General features: G+C 39.2%; 1 protein-coding gene across 1 annotated transcript in view; it reads right to left on the minus strand.

The window, feature by feature from the left end:
- The window catches only part of LOC137654628 (sodium-coupled neutral amino acid transporter 7-like), an 84,795-nt gene that overhangs the window by 39,209 nt on the left and 23,871 nt on the right, over nt 1–21,715 (minus strand). Inside the window, exons 4-5 of the mRNA XM_068388426.1 lie at nt 6,064–6,181; nt 4,897–5,029 (exon numbers count right to left, since the gene is read on the minus strand). Of these exons, the coding sequence (XP_068244527.1) occupies nt 4,897–5,029; nt 6,064–6,181 (251 nt within the window). The remainder of the gene's footprint in view (nt 1–4,896; nt 5,030–6,063; nt 6,182–21,715) is intronic.

Here is a 21,715-nt window from a genome sequence, read left to right on the forward strand (position 1 = left end):
AGAGTTGAGGTTCTTGCCTCAAGAGTTGAGGTTCTTGCCTCAAGAGTTGAGGCTCTTGCCTCAAGAGTTGAGGTTCTTGCCTCAAGAGTTGAGGTTCTTGCCTCAAGAGTTGAGGCTCTTGCCTCAAGAGTTGAGGTTCTTGCCTCAAGAGTTGAGGCTCTTGCCTCAAGAGTTGAGGCTCTTGCCTCAAGAGTTGAGGTTCTTGCCTCAAGAGTTGAGGTTCTTGCCTCAAGAGTTGAGGCTCTTGCCTCAAGAGTTGAGGTTCTTGCCTCAAGAGTTGAGGTTCTTGCCTCAAGAGTTGAGGTTCTTGCCTCAAGAGTTGAGGCTCTTGCCTCAAGAGTTGAGGTTCTTGCCTCAAGAGTTGAGGCTCTTGCCTCAAGAGTTGAGGCGGTTGCCGCATAGCATGAGGCTCCTGCCTCAAGGAAAGTGGAGGTTGCTGCATAGCGCTGGTACCTGGCAACTCCCAATGCGGCAGCTCACGCATGGAGGCAGGAGGAGCCTCAACATCATACGTCTGGCAGGGTGGACTGCGCAGAGGTGGAGGAGCGCTCGCAGGAGGAGGTGTGCTAACCTTCTCTGCCTGAAACTCCTGCATCAACACCGCAAGCTGAGACTGCATTGTCTGCAGCATAGACCACTAGAGTTTAAGAAAGACAACAACAAGCGGAGCTACTGTCCGTTGAGACTGAGGGTCTAAAACAGCTGGTGCGGCAACAGACGGAGTTACTGCCTGTTGCGATACCACCTTGCCTCTCTGGGAGGTGTGCAGTTGTCGTACTGCAGCTAGTCCGAACTGACCCAGTGCTAATGGCACCACCTAGGAGTTGGACTTGCGCGGAAGGGACCGACTTGCACTTAAAGGCTGCAAGATTTGGTCCATGGTTTCTGCGAGAAACCTCTTCCGCAGACGAGGAATAAAAGGGCTCTCTCGTCTTTGTGTGGGTGGGGTGATCACGTCGGCTACGTGAGTTGGTTACACCCGAAACCACGGAGGGAAACGTCTGTTCGTCGATCAAGGCCTGATGAACCCATAAGTCCTTCGACGTTACTTCTCCCCTGCTTGGGAGCTTGTAAGAGGTCCCAGACTAGGCGAACAACTGGCACGAACAGACGAACCCTCGAACGCAACACTGTAACACTTTGCGCTTATCACTTTATCACTTTTGATTTTCTGTTTGCACTTATTTCACTGAACTCGAAACTTTAAGTGGTTTGTACCTGAAACACGCAATTCTATCCTTCATTAAAAGTTAGTAATTGCGAAAACAGTATTACAATGTAACAGAAAAACATAATGAAAGATAAATAATTCAGTGGCTGGAAAAGAGACTAAACACTAGATCAAATAAACTACGTTTAAAATCTCTCACCGCATAAAGCCTGAGAACAAGAATAAAACTCTAGAAACGTTTACCTTCTTCCCCTAAAGAGACTAGGGAGAAGAGCAAAAACGATAACAACGTTACCCGCTTGAACGAAACGTTTATCCTCCTCTCTCTCCCTCCGTCTCTATCTCTCTCTCTCTCTCTCTTGACTTAGAACCTGAGAGATGAGCCCAATTATATATATCGTTAAAACATATTATTGTTAAAGGAAAAAAACTGAAAGATTTCCCAAATAAAAAGTTCCTTTATTAGAATTAAAACCATTTAAGCTAAGAAAGAATGAACAAAACGATAGAATCGTTCTACTCTTACTGCAACGTGACACCGTGAATACTCTCTCTCTATCGTAACGATAGAGCGCAAGTTGAACGTTCTGAACGTCAACAACTGCAGAGACAAAACAAAACGTTAGTTCAACTTTGAAAACAGTACGAGACTATCAAAGAAATTCTTTCAAAAACATTAAAATAGCATAATATGTTAACAGGTAAAAACGAAATGACGGGCTCAATGTTAATTAACTTCGGTTCCAAGAAAAGACCGCCTACTATTAGGAAAGGTCGAATATAAACAAATATAAAAATTAATTTTAATAAGTTTATAATAAAAGGAAGTTAATCGAAGAGGCCTATAAAAGGCGGAGAGATATAAAATAAATCTATAACTTTTGTTAAGCAAAATTAAGAAAGAGAGTCTATACTCTCTTCGACACCAACACTTCCGTCTAAGGGAAGGATCGGCCATTAAAAGTGAAAGAGAGTTCATACTCTCTTCGTCACCAAAATTAAATCAAAAATTAAATCAAATTAATTCCAAAAACTTGCTAAGCTAATGATAAAGCTTCCTGAATAGCGAAGGCTAAACTCTAGAGCAAATACATCACCAAATCGTGAGCAATAACTCCAGAATCAACAGCGTATCCATGTAGGTCTAGCCGGAGGCACAACAGAGGAAAAATTGAGGTGGTGTTGACAAGAAGTACTGGAGTACCTGACCACAGATGGCGCTGTGGTGTTCACCCCCACCTGTATAGCGATCGCTGGCGTATCCCGACCGTAGATTTCTGTCGGCAACAGAGTTGACAGCTACATGATTATCGGGTAAGATTAATATTGAAAAATATATAGTTAACAACAACAATTTATAACGTGATAAGATAATTGCTAAAAGCCTAAAACACACTTCCGTACTAAGGGAAGGGTCGGCCATTTAAAAGTCAAAGAAAGTCCAAAAAACAATCCAAAGTCATCAAAAATTAAATCTATCCAAAAACGAGTTCAAGATTTAAGTTGAAGATAAAACACCTGCACTGCGAAAGCTCAAACCAAAAGGAAGTACTTCACCAAATATGTTGAGAAAACTCCAGGTTATACAGCGAGTATTGATACATCTTGTCGTTAAGGCCGACAGAGAAAAATTGGGTCTGTTTACATGTATATGCGGTATCTGGCCGATAGTTGGCGCTAGTGGCCACACCCGCAACCTTCATAGCGATCGCTCGCGAGTTTTTGTGTGTTTTTTTTGTCGAGCCGCCGGAGGGCTCGGCTATTATATATTCACCGGCTAAGTTAAATATTTAAAAATTGTACATATAGAGATAAGTGTGAACAGGGAAGAGACACATTATACTTGCATACAACTACAAACAGCTATGCACCATTTTTCAAGTTTTGTGTATCACTACCACAATAAAAGGGGTATATATTCTCTTTTGCACAACTTTTAACATGTGCCTGGTTCAGTTGATAATAACTGTATAACACAGCAAACAGAAATAATATGAAAAATTGTGAAGACATTGTTACTTGCGGCACTGAAAGACATCAACATACACAAACAATAAAATTTTAAGTTCCAAAGCTAGGATATGTAGTAAGGCATAAAATGACAAATGTAATAAAAAAACTTTACAGTAATTTCATATGAATACTGTACAGTAGTTCTAAATTTAGAGATAACTTTGCAACAACATTTTTTTATCAGCAACGTGGCAGATTTGAATAAAGACTGCATTACAACAAATAATAAAGTTAGGATAGGAGATAAAGTGAGCGATTGGTTTCTGGTGAGAGTGGGACAGACAGGGATGTGTGATGTCACTGTGGTTGTTTAACTTGTATGTTGATGGAGTGGTGAGAGAGGTGAATGTTCGAGTGCTTGGACGAGGATTGAAACTGGTAGACGAGAATGACCATGAATGGGAGGTAAATCAGTTGTTGTTTGCGGATGATACTGTACTGGTTGCAGATGCGGAAGAGAAGCTTGGCCGATTAGTGACTGAATTTGGAAGGGTGTGTGAGAGATGGAAGTTGAAAGTTAATGTGGGTAAGAGTAAGGTTATGAGATGTACGAGAAGGGAAGGTGGTAAGAGGTTGAATTTCATGTTGAATGGAGAGTTACTTGAGGAGGTGGATCAGTTTAAGTACTTGGGGTCTGTTGTTGCAGCAAATGGTGGAGTGGAAGCAGATGTACGTCAGAGAGTGAATGAAGGATGCAAAGTGTTGGGGGCAGTTAAGGGAGAAGTAAAAAAATAGGGTTGGGCATGAATGTAAAGAGAGTTCTGTATGAGAAAGTGATTGTACCAACTGTGATGTATGGATTGGAGTTGTGGGGAATGAAAGTGATGGAGAGACAGAAATTGAATGTGTTTGAGATGAAGTGTCTAAGGAGTATGGCTGGTGTATCTCGAGTAGATAGGGTTAGGAACGAAGTAGTGAGGTTGAGAACGGGTGTAAGAAATGAGTTAGCAGCTAGAGTGGATATGAATGTGTTGAGGTGGTTTGGCCATGTTGAGAGAATGGAAAATGGCTGTCTGCTAAAGAAGGTGATGAATGCAAGAGTTGATGGGAGAAGTACAAAAGGAAGGCCAAGGTTCGGGTGGATAGATGGAGTGAAGGAAGCTCTGGGTGATAGGAGGATAGATGTGAGAGGCAAGAGAGCGTGCTAGAAATAGGAAATGAATGGCGAGCGATTGTGACGCAGTTCCGGTAGGCCTTGCTGCTTCCTCCCGTGCCTTGGATGACCACGGAGGTAGCAGCAGTAGGGGATTCAGCATTATGAAGCTTCATCTGTGGTGGATAATGTGGGAGGGTAGGCTGTGCTACCCTAGCAGTACCAGCCGAACTCGGTTGAGTCCCTTGTCAGGCTGGGAGAAACATAGAGAGGAGACGTCCCCTTTTTTGTTTCATTTGTTTGATGTCGGCTAACCCCCAAATTGGGGGAAGTGCCATGGTATATGTATGTATGATATTAAAATTTTGTATGGTCACCTCAACATTAAATTTCAATACCTAAAACATATTTGATCAGGGGATGTCCTAATGGTCCAACTGGAATTCTATTTTATAATCCAATCTACAAAATCTTTATCATCTTTCAAGCTAAGCAGCATGTTGATGTCACACCTACCATTCTCTGACTGTATAAAAGTCCAGCCTTGAAGATATTTACTAAAAATGTGAATTCCTATGAATTTGAAACCCTTATATAAAATCATCTAATAATTACTTACCTCATAAATCTGAGGCCATCAATTCGTTTGAAACAGGATGGAAAAATCAGAGGTAAAGAAGATATTGTCATTGTGAACTTTCTGTGTAGGTACCATCGATGACAGAAATCCATTCCAACATAGGATGCAAATACTAAAAAAAAAAATATATATATAAGGAAATCTATTCTTTTGAAGCATTTTAATTATACCAATGAAAATGAGAAAAAAAAAAATTAATTATATGTTGAGGCCTTTGCTTTATCTATTTTGTCATCAGAAATTGGTGACCTTTCTGTGGGGAGATTTCAACTTTTGGAGACAAAATGTTGGCATGGACAAAATCTCAAAATTAATGCAGATTGAATAAGAATTATCTTGCATTTCAAAAAAAAAAAAAATAAATAAATAAATCAAAGACTAAGTAATCTGGAAAAATGTGAAAAAGGTCTGAGACCGGCAGAATATTTCCTTTTACAAATTGTTCACATCCTGCGCATAACTGAAAGCTATAATCATGAGTGACTTTTCAATGATTTAGTCTGGGATTTATTTTTTTTATGAAAAGGACACTACTCCATCACGACAATTCATCACTCCTGATCTCAACTTTTTGGAAAGGTATAAGATGATTCTCATGCCAAACTTCCATACATTTTTTATTTGGACTTGTAGACCTAATTTGTGCTGAAGCTGAAATTCAACAATGAAAGATTACATAAAATAAAATAAAAGAAAATTTTCTATGGCACCTACATACTACCCACTGAAAGGTTTTTAGAACATTTTAAACCTAGAAAGTTTTTGTAAGGGTTACATTAAGTCTAGGGGATGGGAGGAAGGACATAAAACTTGGAGAAATGTTGTGATGTGATAAGGGGCTGTCTCTAAATGGATACTAGTTAAAGAGAACCAGCTAATACCATTCTATGCAAACAAAGAATGCTTCACTGCTAATACAATGAAAGTTACCACACTTTAGAATACAATAAAAAGTAATGAAGCACGCTAAAAATTTTTACAGGGCTAATCTCACATTCTAAATGTAAATCAGCAGCCACTTTAAATTTAATAATCTTCAAATAACTATTGTATGATGTGGTATTCAACTCTTACGTAAAATAAGTCTGCTTAGATACAGAAATAACTGTAAACATCAAAATATCAACAAATAAAGCTTCACCTTACCTCTGTCAAATTGATCTCCAATAATAATGATAAAAGTAATGCATGTGATGAAACAGTATAAAGATATAAAAAGTGAAGTAACAACACTCCAGCAAGGGTTGCACATTTGTAGAATCAACTGTAAAAAAAGTGAAAAATACCATTACAATCTATATAAAAACAGGAAATTTTTGGAGCAAAATTACACAATTCAATATATATTAGCTTAGGAATGATGGATCAATATATTGTATATATTATCACTAAAACTATGACACCAGAAAATAAGAGGTAAAGCATAGTAATTACAAGCTACGAAAAAATGGGTTTCTTGCAGTGTAGAGAGTCTTAACGTCTTTTGCATGACACTTTAACTGTACTGTATGATAAAAATCTTTTTCATAACATTCAGACAAAAAGTCAAGTCTCCTTTCTCACTCATGGAAATAAATTCTGGTAATTCTTAGCCCTTTCTATTTTTTCTCTTATTTCAAAAGAAAAAATGATAAACTGAAATGTCCTTTACAGATCAAGGACACACTAAAATAAAAAATTCGTAGATAATTTGTATTTTTCCTAACTATACAAACCTTAGCTATTTACATGGGGTAATTACTTTGGCGTAGCTGAATGATGAGTCATAAAGTTTTAACAAGGGTTTCCTACCCCACCGCTAGTTAGCGGGGGGTAGGGAGGGGTAGCTAGCTACCCCTCCCCCCTCACACACACACCGGTGAATACTGTAGCTCACTTTACTTAGAGGTAGGGCTTATCTTGGGGGACAGGGCTGGCGGGCACATAACTGTAAATAGCTAAGGTTTGTATAGTTAGGAAAAATACAAATTATCTACGAATTTGTCATTTGTTCCGTAACTGAAATACAAACCACGCTATTTACATGGGGTGACTTGACCCTTAGGAAGGGAGGTAAGTCCCCTGCCATACTGGCTTTGGCTTGCCCGGGGGCCCTGAACCCGAGTTTATTAAAAGAACTCAAGGGTCGAGGGGCCCCTGCTCCTCGCAGGCAGTTGTGAGACTGCTGCGGCCTACGTAAGTTGTGTGTGAAGGTGAGCAGTGACTTGTCCTAGGAAGTTGACCTGGAGTTCTTCAGATGGAAATCTAGGCTAGGACTCTCCCAATACCACCTCGTCAGGGTATGGGGACATGACAGTTATTAGAGTAAAGTAAATTCATTATAATTTGATTATAAGGTGTTAATACTTTTCCAACCTTTTGATCTTGTTTTAGTTTTTAGTTTATTAATAAGCCAGCGTCATTCTTAGTTTGATGAACTCTGTAGAGAGTCATATGACTTCTCAGTTTTGTTTTTGTTTTCCACCTTCTCCCCCGGTATTAGTGAACTACTGAAGTGCCTTATTAACGATTGCTGTTTTTCTCTCCTATGAGCTGTGTTGACTCGAGTGAAAGGCTTGATCGAATGGTGGTGATAAGTGACAGAGTGAGTTCGAGTTCCTACTCACAGTCTGACGCTTTGCCACTTCATCTTGGTGACCTTTGGAGTTTTGGAAGCACTTCCTTCGCTACTTTGTGTGTGGTCGCTCGTGTTTGTCACCCGCGGCATTCATCAGCCACGTCCCTTCCCTCGTTCGTCGGAGGATTTGCGAACGAGTTGGCCCGTTTCTACTGAGAACGGTGCGGTTTGCGACGTGCGAGATCCGTTGAAGTCCCGGATTCTCGGAGGCTACCACCCTTGGCGTTCCTGTGGCATTTTGGATTGCCTTCGGGCATTGCAGTGATCCAGTTGACCTGCTCATCGGCGTCAGTGAGTTCTTGGAACTCGTGGAGATACGTAGGGCGGCATACCTCAGGTATGAGATATTTTTATTGTTATTTACGACGATCGTGGATCGCCGAGTACCTGTAGGTGTGCACGCCCTTGTTTGCAGTACGGTCTTTTGTACCCTGGATGGCCTGATGGGACAATCTACCGAGCTTTTTGTGATTATTCTGTGTAAATTTGTAAGATTATTTGGTTTTTGTAATTTATCATTTATTAAGTTAAGTTTAACATTTAAGTTAGTTTGTTTGTGTTACATAGGAATAATATTAAGTTTCTCATTTATTTTCTCTTTCTTCCTTCTACCTATCTTAGTTTGTTAGGTTAGTTTTCTGGCCAGTGATTTTGAAAGGTAGCTGCCTGAAATGTTGTATTTACAATCTTCTTATTTCTTAGCCTAGGGATTTACTTAGTTGTAGGTGATCTTTTAAAGATCTTAAGGTTGGTTTTCCCTCAATTTGTATATTCATTTATTTTGCTTATTATTGTTACCAACCCATTATTTTTTTTGTTTGTAAATAAATATTGTAACTTTTGTTGAGGTGTTTGTTCTTTTGTTCCCAAATTGCTGTGTTACATTTTTACTGACCGCAAATTTCTGAATAGAAAGAACCCTTGAAATTACGGCCGTAAATAGGGTCGTAACAATCTGGCGACCTTGCCAGGATTTGCGCTCGGGTGTACACAGTAGTTGGGACTTTGGAACGCTCCTCAGTGGGGGTTATAGTATTTATTTTTTTTGGAAATACCTTTCCCTCCTATCACTATGGCTAATTTGGATGACTTTGAGTTTAGTCCTGCAGAGTTTTTAGGGTCAGCTGACTGTATTAGTCATTTACCAATACTAGGTAAGGAATATCTGGTTAGTTGTGCTAGATGGTTGGGTATTCCTTTCAAAGGGACTGATACAAAGAGGAAATTGCTAATAATGGTAAAGAACTGTGTCATGCAAGGTTTGGCTGAGGCTGAAGGGTTACTTGGTGAAAATATTAGTGATAGAGGTAGTGAATTAGGAAATGATGATAGGGTAGTTGCAGATGATAATGGCATTAGTGGTAGTGCAGGTTTTTCGTTATTTGATGATCCTCCTCAGACTGGAGTTATTTATGAAGGTCCGGCTAATTTGCTGCCAAAGGGAAATATAACCACAAACCCTTTCTTATCTGAAGAGAATTTAGGGCCAGCAGTTCCTACTGTTCCTATTAATTCTAATTCAAAGGAGATTCAAGAATATAACTTAATTTGTAAAAGGATTGAGTTGTTGAAATTGGAACATGCGGAGAACGAGAGGGTGAGGAGGCATGAGATAGAGATGGCCAACATTAATTTGGAAATGGCTAGGTTACAGGGGGCTCCAAACCAATTTAGTACCCCATGAGGTAGCCAGCCTGAAAGGTTTAATATTGGGGCTGCATTAAAATTGGTCCCCATTTTTGATGAAAGAAATGTTCCAGAATTCTTTAAGGCCTTTGAGAGGGTGTCTACACGATTGTCTTGGCCACCAGAGATGTGGACGGTGCTAATCCAGTGTAAATTGGTAGGCAAGGCAATCAGGGTATATAATGCCTTGGAGGAAGGGATAGCCAGGGATTATCACAAGGTAAAGGCACTAATTTTAAAAGTGTATGATTTGGTCCCTGAGGCATACAGATTAAAGTTTAGAAATTTTAATAAACATCCTTCCTTATCGTATGTAGAATTTGCCAGGTTCAAGGAGGAACAGTTTGACGACTGGTTGAAAAGTCGTCAAGTTGTCACTTTTTCTTCCTTGAGAGAACTAATGCTTTTGGAGGAGTTTAAGAAATCTTGCTCCAAAGAACTAAGAATTTATTTGGAAGAAGTAAAGGTCACTAATTTAGGTAAGGCAGCTCAAGTGGCTGACGAATTTGTCTTGACTCATAGAGCAGGTTCAGGCAATTTCGTCAGCAAAGATAAAAGTAATAATGTAGTAGAGTCAGCGAATTTTCATAAAGGAATAAGATGTGATAATAATAAGCCTAAGAATTCAGTGGTTCAAAATAATTTCCAAGCTAGTAACAATGGAAGATTCACGGGTAAACCTGGTACTCGTGTATTTTCCAATGGAGGTAGTACTGGAACGAGAAACAATAATGTGAAGACTTGTTTCTGGTGTAAGAAACCCGGTCATTTCCAGGCTCAATGTCAAGCCAGAACAAATTATCTTCAAAAAAATAATCCTGTGGCTTTAATGCCAAGTACATCTCCTGACGTAAAATTACCCATAATTAGTAGTGATAGTGGTAGTAATTGTACGCCTGGAGATGGAAATAATAATCCACAGGAATGACTGAAGTATGATAAATACATATGGCCTGGTAAAGTAATATATAATTCTGTCATTATTGATGTTAAGTTCTTGAGAGATACAGGGTCTGCTCGTTCGTTAGTGCTGGAAAGCAGTTTGAAGGGTTTGGTGAAGTATACAGGGAACTTTATTGTTCTGGGAGGTTTCCCGAACACAATAGTTTCGGCTCCTTTAGCAGAGGTAATGTTGTCATTCCCTGGGTATTATGGAAAGATCGAGTTGGCCGTTGTTGAGAGTCTTCCTATAGCTGGTATTGATGGCATATTAGGAAATGATATGGTTAATAGTGATGGCCAGGAATTATTTCCAATATTGTCAATCAATAAGTGTCCAGTGGCGGTTACCACTAGAGCTGCAGCGAGAGCTGCAGACTTATTAAATAATGATGAAGAGTTAAATTTGAGTAGTTTAGAGGTAGATGTAGATGTAGGAAGACCCGGGTCAGTAGTAAGTAATGTAGTAAGTAGTGATAATATAATTCCAGATTGGGATCGAACAGCTTTTATTGAAGCCCAGAAAAGAGAGTATAGTTTTAATTTGGGTGATACTTCTGACTTGACAAAGCCTCGATTCTGGGTAAAAAAGGGCCTGTTATATAGGGTGAGTCGTCCCCTGGTTGCTAATGATCACCAAATATCTCGTATTGAGCAAATAGTGGTGCCTTCTCACTTTCAGAGACAAATATTAAATATATCTCATGATGATGCATTCTCTGGTCATTTTGGTGTCTGGAAGACGTTCCGTCGGTTAGCTAAATGTTTTTGGTGGCCAGGAATGAAATCGTCAGTAAAACAATATGTGAAAGAATGTCCAGTGTGCCAAGTGGTAGGTAAACCTAATCAGACAATTGTAAAAGCACCTTTATATCCTATACCAGCTATTGGCGAGCCATTTAGTGAGCTAGTAGTTGATATAGTAGGTCCCCTGCCTAAAACTAAAACAGGTTTTGTATATTTACTGACTGTGATGGATCGGGCATCGCGATTTCCCGAAGCCATTCCCATGAAGAAAATCACATCTAAGGCTGTATTTGATCAATTGGTAATTTTCTTTTCGAGGTATGGAATCCCTCGTAAGATACAAACTGATTGTGGAACTAATTTTACTAGTAAGGAATTTCGAAGTAAGTGTGCAGGTCTGGCCATTCTGCACACTACTAGTGTTCCTTACCACCCAGAAAGTCAGGGAGTGGTGGAAAGATTCCATCAAACTCTTAAATCAATTTTAAGGAGATTTTGCTATGAGCATGGAGAGGAATGGGATAAGGGTCTTCCTTTTGCTCTCTTTGCTCTTAGAAGTCATCCAAATTCATCCACGGGCGTGGCTCCTTTTGAGTTAGTCTTTGGACATAAAATACGGGGTCCTTTAGAAATTCTATATGAAATTTTGGAGTCCGATCAAATAAAGGAGACGAACATGGGTGAATTTGTTGATAACCTTAAAGAAAAACTTTCTAGCGCCTGGAAGTTTGCTAGAGAAAATTTAGCTAACTCTCAGGCTGCTATGAAAAGTAATTATGACAAGAAAACTCGAGCACGGTCGTTTGCGCCTGGGGAATTAGTTTTGGTGTTGGGTACTGATTCGGATAACTTCCTTGAACCCAGGTATAAGGGGCCTTGGAAGGTGTTGAGGAAGTTATCCGATCTTAATTATGAAATAGAAGCTCCCGGGACCAAACGAAAGTGTCGAATTTTTCACATTAACCGACTGAAACCTTATGTCTCTAGTAGATCTGATACTTTGGAAACCGGGTATGAATCAGTTTCTTTGGTGGCAGAGGTGCTTCCCGATGGATCTGAGGAAATAATTAATCAAGTACCTTCGGATGCTCTATCTAAGAATGTGCAATGTTTGGATGGGCTGGATGAGCATCTGAAGCATCTTGATCTAAATCAGAGAAGAGAAATGGAAGGTTTAATTCATTCTTTTTCAGATTTGGTTAGAGACTCTCCCGGATTGACTAGTTTAATTGAACATGATGTAGTAGTAGGAGAAGCTTCGCCAATTAAACAAAGCCCTTATAGACTAAATCCCACTAAAATGGATATAGTCAATAAGGAAATAGAATATATGTTGAAGCATGATTTGATACAACCTTCTGTTAGTCCTTGGAGCTCCCCTATAGTATTGGTAAAGAAATCCGATGGACAGTATCGGATGTGCGTCGACTATCGTAAGGTTAATACGCATACTAAAAATTATTCCTTTCCCCTTCCTAGAATTGACGACTGCATAGACCGCATTGGTTCAGCAAAGTATATCACAAAATTGGATTTGCTCAAAGGCTACTGGCAAGTTCCTTTGTCGGATCGAGCAAGAGAGATTTCAGCATTTGTCACCCCATTCGGCTTGTATGAATGCAAGGTCATGCCTTTTGGGATGAGGAATGCTGCTTGTACTTTTCAAAGATTAATGAACCGTGTGGTCTGTGGATTAGAAGGTACTGAGATTTACATTGATGATCTTGTTGTCCACAGTAATGATTGGAGAACTCATTTACTCAGATTACGTAATGTTTTTGAAGCTCTCCGTGCTGCGGGTTTAGTCATTAACCTCGCTAAATGCGAATTTGGTAAGGCTAAAGTTGTGTATCTGGGTCATGAGGTTGGTCTGGGTCATATAGCCCCAAAACAGGCTAACGTCGAGGCTATAACTAATTTAAAGAGACCGTGCAATGTCCGAGAAGTTCGAAAGGTGTTGGGTATGATGGGCTATTATAGAAGGTTCGTTAGGAACTTTTCTGACATTGCCCGTCCCCTGAATGATCTTTTACAAAAAAAAATAAGAAATTCATTTGGACTAGTGATTGTGAAGAAGCATTCATAAGAATCAAGACTATTCTCATGTCTAAACCTATTTTGGTTTCTCCGAATTTTCAAGCTCCCTTTATAATTGCTGTTGACGCTAGTGATATAGGTATTGGAGGAGTTCTCTTTCAAAGGGGTGAAGACAGGGAGGTGTACCCAATATCCTACTACAGCAAAAAGTTGTTAACGGCAGAGCGTAAGTATTCAACTATTGAGAAAGAGGCTCTCGCCCTGATCCGTACCATATCTCATTTTAAACCATACTTAACTAATCTTTCTTTTCCAGTGGAGGTATGGACGGATCATAATCCGTTAGTGTTTATTGAACGGATGAAAGGGTCTAACCAAAGGATTTTACGCTGGGCCTTGCAACTGCAAGAGCTCAACTTGGTAATTAAGCATATTAAAGGATCTGATAATAAGATCCCGGACACCTTGTCTAGGATGTAAAGTGTTTTTTTTTTTTTTTTTTTTTTTTTTGTGGTCTCCCTGCCTCTTTCGCCCTGCTCGTTCCTCTTTGTGTTCATTTAGAGTGAAAGCAAGTGCTAACTTTATGGTTTATTCCGACATCGTTCCGTTGTTTCGTTTATTTATGCGATATTTTTTTTTGCCAGTGTTGTTTTTAGTTTAAGTATTAGCTGTAAGAAATATTCTGTTCTATATTAGTCTTAGTTTCTTATTAGCAGATAGATAGCTCTTTGTGCCATTTATTATGTCTTTAAGTTTTAGCAAGGACTTTTGGAATTTCGGAACTTTATCTTTTTTTGTGATTTAATACATTTTGCTCTTGGCTTTAGGTTTTTTTTTCAGGTTCTGTGTTTAATTAGACTGTTTATATCTTGGTATGTTTGAGTTATATTTAATGCTAACCTTTTATTTCAGGATGTGTAATGCACCATTGTGTGTACTGTATTAAATAATCCTATGCATGTTTATATTAAGGCTATCTTTACTTTTGAGATTTATTTTATTTTTAGATTTAATTGATTCTTTAGGATGTATAAAAATTTTTACTCTATTTGATTAAAAAATTTTTGTAGGGGGAGAAAGGTATTAGAGTAAAGTAAATTCATTATAATTTGATTATAAGGTGTTAATACTTTTCCAACCTTTTGATCTTGTTTTAGTTTTTAGTTTATTAATAAGCCAGCGTCATTCTTAGTTTGATGAACTCTGTAGAGAGTCATATGACTTCTCAGTTTTGTTTTTGTTTTCCACCTTCTCCCCCGGTATTAGTGAACTACTGAAGTGCCTTATTAACGATTGCTGTTTTTCTCTCCTATGAGCTGTGTTGACTCGAGTGAAAGGCTTGATCGAATGGTGGTGATAAGTGACAGAGTGAGTTCGAGTTCCTACTCACAGTCTGACGCTTTGCCACTTCATCTTGGTGACCTTTGGAGTTTTGGAAGCACTTCCTTCGCTACTTTGTGTGTGGTCGCTGGTGTTTGTCACCCGCGGCATTCATCAGCCACGTCCCTTCCCTCGTTCGTCGGAGGATTTGCGAACGAGTTGGCCCGTTTCTACTGAGAACGGTGCGGTTTGCGACGTGCGAGATCCGTTGAAGTCCCGGATTCTCGGAGGCTACCACCCTTGGCGTTCCTGTGGCATTTTGGATTGCCTTCGGGCATTGCAGTGATCCAGTTGACCTGCTCATCGGCGTCAGTGAGTTCTTGGAACTCGTGGAGATACGTAGGGCGGCATACCTCAGGTATGAGATATTTTTATTGTTATTTACGACGATCGTGGATCGCCGAGTACCTGTAGGTGTGCACGCCCTTGTTTGCAGTACGGTCTTTTGTACCCTGGATGGCCTGATGGGACAATCTACCGAGCTTTTTGTGATTATTCTGTGTAAATTTGTAAGATTATTTGGTTTTTGTAATTTATCATTTATTAAGTTAAGTTTAACATTTAAGTTAAGTTTGTTTGTGTTACGTAGGAATAATATCAAGTTTCTCATTTATTTTCTCTTTCTTCCTTCTACCTATCTTAGTTTGTTAGGTTAGTTTTCTGGCCAGTGATTTTGAAAGGTAGCTGCCTGAAATGTTGTATTTACAATCTTCTTATTTCTTAGCCTAGGGATTTACTTAGTTGTAGGTGATCTTTTAAAGATCTTAAGGTTGGTTTTCCCTCAATTTGTATATTCATTTATTTTGCTTATTATTGTTACCAACCCATTATTTTTTTTGTTTGTAAATAAATATTGTAACTTTTGTTGAGGTGTTTGTTCTTTTGTTCCCAAATTGCTGTGTTACATTTTTACTGACCGCAAATTTCTGAATAGAAAGAACCCTTGAAATTACGGCCGTAAATAGGGTCGTAACAATCTGGCGACCTTGCCAGGATTTGCGCTCGGGTGTACACAGTAGTTGGGACTTTGGAACGCTCCTCAGTGGGGGTTATAGTATTTATTTTTTTTGGAAATACCTTTCCCTCCTATCACTATGGCTAATTTGGATGACTTTGAGTTTAGTCCTGCAGAGTTTTTAGGGTCAGCTGACTGTATTAGTCATTTACCAATACTAGGTAAGGAATATCTGGTTAGTTGTGCTAGATGGTTGGGTATTCCTTTCAAAGGGACTGATACAAAGAGGAAATTGCTAATAATGGTAAAGAACTGTGTCATGCAAGGTTTGGCTGAGGCTGAAGGGTTACTTGGTGAAAATATTAGTGATAGAGGTAGTGAATTAGGAAATGATGATAGGGTAGTTGCAGATGATAATGGCATTAGTGGTAGTGCAGGTTTTTCGTTATTTGATGATCCTCCTCAGACTGGAGTTATTTATGAAGGTCCGGCTAATTTGCTGCCAAAGGGAAATATAACCACAAACCCTTTCTTATCTGAAGAGAATTTAGGGCCAGCAGTTCCTACTGTTCCTATTAATTCTAATTCAAAGGAGATTCAAGAATATAACTTAATTTGTAAAAGGATTGAGTTGTTGAAATTGGAACATGCGGAGAACGAGAGGGTGAGGAGGCATGAGATAGAGATGGCCAACATTAATTTGGAAATGGCTAGGTTACAGGGGGCTCCAAACCAATTTAGTACCCCATGAGGTAGCCAGCCTGAAAGGTTTAATATTGGGGCTGCATTAAAATTGGTCCCCATTTTTGATGAAAGAAATGTTCCAGAATTCTTTAAGGCCTTTGAGAGGGTGTCTACACGATTGTCTTGGCCACCAGAGATGTGGACGGTGCTAATCCAGTGTAAATTGGTAGGCAAGGCAATCAGGGTATATAATGCCTTGGAGGAAGGGATAGCCAGGGATTATCACAAGGTAAAGGCACTAATTTTAAAAGTGTATGATTTGGTCCCTGAGGCATACAGATTAAAGTTTAGAAATTTTAATAAACATCCTTCCTTATCGTATGTAGAATTTGCCAGGTTCAAGGAGGAACAGTTTGACGACTGGTTGAAAAGTCGTCAAGTTGTCACTTTTTCTTCCTTGAGAGAACTAATGCTTTTGGAGGAGTTTAAGAAATCTTGCTCCAAAGAACTAAGAATTTATTTGGAAGAAGTAAAGGTCACTAATTTAGGTAAGGCAGCTCAAGTGGCTGACGAATTTGTCTTGACTCATAGAGCAGGTTCAGGCAATTTCGTCAGCAAAGATAAAAGTAATAATGTAGTAGAGTCAGCGAATTTTCATAAAGGAATAAGATGTGATAATAATAAGCCTAAGAATTCAGTGGTTCAAAATAATTTCCAAGCTAGTAACAATGGAAGATTCACGGGTAAACCTGGTACTCGTGTATTTTCCAATGGAGGTAGTACTGGAACGAGAAACAATAATGTGAAGACTTGTTTCTGGTGTAAGAAACCCGGTCATTTCCAGGCTCAATGTCAAGCCAGAACAAATTATCTTCAAAAAAATAATCCTGTGGCTTTAATGCCAAGTACATCTCCTGACGTAAAATTACCCATAATTAGTAGTGATAGTGGTAGTAATTGTACGCCTGGAGATGGAAATAATAATCCACAGGAATGACTGAAGTATGATAAATACATATGGCCTGGTAAAGTAATATATAATTCTGTCATTATTGATGTTAAGTTCTTGAGAGATACAGGGTCTGCTCGTTCGTTAGTGCTGGAAAGCAGTTTGAAGGGTTTGGTGAAGTATACAGGGAACTTTATTGTTCTGGGAGGTTTCCCGAACACAATAGTTTCGGCTCCTTTAGCAGAGGTAATGTTGTCATTCCCTGGGTATTATGGAAAGATCGAGTTGGCCGTTGTTGAGAGTCTTCCTATAGCTGGTATTGATGGCATATTAGGAAATGATATGGTTAATAGTGATGGCCAGGAATTATTTCCAATATTGTCAATCAATAAGTGTCCAGTGGCGGTTACCACTAGAGCTGCAGCGAGAGCTGCAGACTTATTAAATAATGATGAAGAGTTAAATTTGAGTAGTTTAGAGGTAGATGTAGATGTAGGAAGACCCGGGTCAGTAGTAAGTAATGTAGTAAGTAGTGATAATATAATTCCAGATTGGGATCGAACAGCTTTTATTGAAGCCCAGAAAAGAGAGTATAGTTTTAATTTGGGTGATACTTCTGACTTGACAAAGCCTCGATTCTGGGTAAAAAAGGGCCTGTTATATAGGGTGAGTCGTCCCCTGGTTGCTAATGATCACCAAATATCTCGTATTGAGCAAATAGTGGTGCCTTCTCACTTTCAGAGACAAATATTAAATATATCTCATGATGATGCATTCTCTGGTCATTTTGGTGTCTGGAAGACGTTCCGTCGGTTAGCTAAATGTTTTTGGTGGCCAGGAATGAAATCGTCAGTAAAACAATATGTGAAAGAATGTCCAGTGTGCCAAGTGGTAGGTAAACCTAATCAGACAATTGTAAAAGCACCTTTATATCCTATACCAGCTATTGGCGAGCCATTTAGTGAGCTAGTAGTTGATATAGTAGGTCCCCTGCCTAAAACTAAAACAGGTTTTGTATATTTACTGACTGTGATGGATCGGGCATCGCGATTTCCCGAAGCCATTCCCATGAAGAAAATCACATCTAAGGCTGTATTTGATCAATTGGTAATTTTCTTTTCGAGGTATGGAATCCCTCGTAAGATACAAACTGATTGTGGAACTAATTTTACTAGTAAGGAATTTCGAAGTAAGTGTGCAGGTCTGGCCATTCTGCACACTACTAGTGTTCCTTACCACCCAGAAAGTCAGGGAGTGGTGGAAAGATTCCATCAAACTCTTAAATCAATTTTAAGGAGATTTTGCTATGAGCATGGAGAGGAATGGGATAAGGGTCTTCCTTTTGCTCTCTTTGCTCTTAGAAGTCATCCAAATTCATCCACGGGCGTGGCTCCTTTTGAGTTAGTCTTTGGACATAAAATACGGGGTCCTTTAGAAATTCTATATGAAATTTTGGAGTCCGATCAAATAAAGGAGACGAACATGGGTGAATTTGTTGATAACCTTAAAGAAAAACTTTCTAGCGCCTGGAAGTTTGCTAGAGAAAATTTAGCTAACTCTCAGGCTGCTATGAAAAGTAATTATGACAAGAAAACTCGAGCACGGTCGTTTGCGCCTGGGGAATTAGTTTTGGTGTTGGGTACTGATTCGGATAACTTCCTTGAACCCAGGTATAAGGGGCCTTGGAAGGTGTTGAGGAAGTTATCCGATCTTAATTATGAAATAGAAGCTCCCGGGACCAAACGAAAGTGTCGAATTTTTCACATTAACCGACTGAAACCTTATGTCTCTAGTAGATCTGATACTTTGGAAACCGGGTATGAATCAGTTTCTTTGGTGGCAGAGGTGCTTCCCGATGGATCTGAGGAAATAATTAATCAAGTACCTTCGGATGCTCTATCTAAGAATGTGCAATGTTTGGATGGGCTGGATGAGCATCTGAAGCATCTTGATCTAAATCAGAGAAGAGAAATGGAAGGTTTAATTCATTCTTTTTCAGATTTGGTTAGAGACTCTCCCGGATTGACTAGTTTAATTGAACATGATGTAGTAGTAGGAGAAGCTTCGCCAATTAAACAAAGCCCTTATAGACTAAATCCCACTAAAATGGATATAGTCAATAAGGAAATAGAATATATGTTGAAGCATGATTTGATACAACCTTCTGTTAGTCCTTGGAGCTCCCCTATAGTATTGGTAAAGAAATCCGATGGACAGTATCGGATGTGCGTCGACTATCGTAAGGTTAATACGCATACTAAAAATTATTCCTTTCCCCTTCCTAGAATTGACGACTGCATAGACCGCATTGGTTCAGCAAAGTATATCACAAAATTGGATTTGCTCAAAGGCTACTGGCAAGTTCCTTTGTCGGATCGAGCAAGAGAGATTTCAGCATTTGTCACCCCATTCGGCTTGTATGAATGCAAGGTCATGCCTTTTGGGATGAGGAATGCTGCTTGTACTTTTCAAAGATTAATGAACCGTGTGGTCTGTGGATTAGAAGGTACTGAGATTTACATTGATGATCTTGTTGTCCACAGTAATGATTGGAGAACTCATTTACTCAGATTACGTAATGTTTTTGAAGCTCTCCGTGCTGCGGGTTTAGTCATTAACCTCGCTAAATGCGAATTTGGTAAGGCTAAAGTTGTGTATCTGGGTCATGAGGTTGGTCTGGGTCATATAGCCCCAAAACAGGCTAACGTCGAGGCTATAACTAATTTAAAGAGACCGTGCAATGTCCGAGAAGTTCGAAAGGTGTTGGGTATGATGGGCTATTATAGAAGGTTCGTTAGGAACTTTTCTGACATTGCCCGTCCCCTGAATGATCTTTTACAAAAAAAAATAAGAAATTCATTTGGACTAGTGATTGTGAAGAAGCATTCATAAGAATCAAGACTATTCTCATGTCTAAACCTATTTTGGTTTCTCCGAATTTTCAAGCTCCCTTTATAATTGCTGTTGACGCTAGTGATATAGGTATTGGAGGAGTTCTCTTTCAAAGGGGTGAAGACAGGGAGGTGTACCCAATATCCTACTACAGCAAAAAGTTGTTAACGGCAGAGCGTAAGTATTCAACTATTGAGAAAGAGGCTCTCGCCCTGATCCGTACCATATCTCATTTTAAACCATACTTAACTAATCTTTCTTTTCCAGTGGAGGTATGGACGGATCATAATCCGTTAGTGTTTATTGAACGGATGAAAGGGTCTAACCAAAGGATTTTACGCTGGGCCTTGCAACTGCAAGAGCTCAACTTGGTAATTAAGCATATTAAAGGATCTGATAATAAGATCCCGGACACCTTGTCTAGGATGTAAAGTGTTTTTTTTTTTTTTTTTTTTTTTTTTGTGGTCTCCCTGCCTCTTTCGCCCTGCTCGTTCCTCTTTGTGTTCATTTAGAGTGAAAGCAAGTGCTAACTTTATGGTTTATTCCGACATCGTTCCGTTGTTTCGTTTATTTATGCGATATTTTTTTTTGCCAGTGTTGTTTTTAGTTTAAGTATTAGCTGTAAGAAATATTCTGTTCTATATTAGTCTTAGTTTCTTATTAGCAGATAGATAGCTCTTTGTGCCATTTATTATGTCTTTAAGTTTTAGCAAGGACTTTTGGAATTTCGGAACTTTATCTTTTTTTGTGATTTAATACATTTTGCTCTTGGCTTTAGGTTTTTTTTTCAGGTTCTGTGTTTAATTAGACTGTTTATATCTTGGTATGTTTGAGTTATATTTAATGCTAACCTTTTATTTCAGGATGTGTAATGCACCATTGTGTGTACTGTATTAAATAATCCTATGCATGTTTATATTAAGGCTATCTTTACTTTTGAGATTTATTTTATTTTTAGATTTAATTGATTCTTTAGGATGTATAAAAATTTTTACTCTATTTGATTAAAAAATTTTTGTAGGGGGAGAAAGGTATTAGAGTAAAGTAAATTCATTATAATTTGATTATAAGGTGTTAATACTTTTCCAACCTTTTGATCTTGTTTTAGTTTTTAGTTTATTAATAAGCCAGCGTCATTCTTAGTTTGATGAACTCTGTAGAGAGTCATATGACTTCTCAGTTTTGTTTTTGTTTTCCACCTTCTCCCCCGGTATTAGTGAACTACTGAAGTGCCTTATTAACGATTGCTGTTTTTCTCTCCTATGAGCTGTGTTGACTCGAGTGAAAGGCTTGATCGAATGGTGGTGATAAGTGACAGAGTGAGTTCGAGTTCCTACTCACAGTCTGACGCTTTGCCACTTCATCTTGGTGACCTTTGGAGTTTTGGAAGCACTTCCTTCGCTACTTTGTGTGTGGTCGCTGGTGTTTGTCACCCGCGGCATTCATCAGCCACGTCCCTTCCCTCGTTCGTCGGAGGATTTGCGAACGAGTTGGCCCGTTTCTACTGAGAACGGTGCGGTTTGCGACGTGCGAGATCCGTTGAAGTCCCGGATTCTCGGAGGCTACCACCCTTGGCGTTCCTGTGGCATTTTGGATTGCCTTCGGGCATTGCAGTGATCCAGTTGACCTGCTCATCGGCGTCAGTGAGTTCTTGGAACTCGTGGAGATACGTAGGGCGGCATACCTCAGGTATGAGATATTTTTATTGTTATTTACGACGATCGTGGATCGCCGAGTACCTGTAGGTGTGCACGCCCTTGTTTGCAGTACGGTCTTTTGTACCCTGGATGGCCTGATGGGACAATCTACCGAGCTTTTTGTGATTATTCTGTGTAAATTTGTAAGATTATTTGGTTTTTGTAATTTATCATTTATTAAGTTAAGTTTAACATTTAAGTTAAGTTTGTTTGTG

The sequence above is a fragment of the Palaemon carinicauda genome, chromosome 15 (assembly GCF_036898095.1).
Source record: "Palaemon carinicauda isolate YSFRI2023 chromosome 15, ASM3689809v2, whole genome shotgun sequence".
Lineage (NCBI taxonomy): Eukaryota > Metazoa > Arthropoda > Malacostraca > Decapoda > Palaemonidae > Palaemon > Palaemon carinicauda.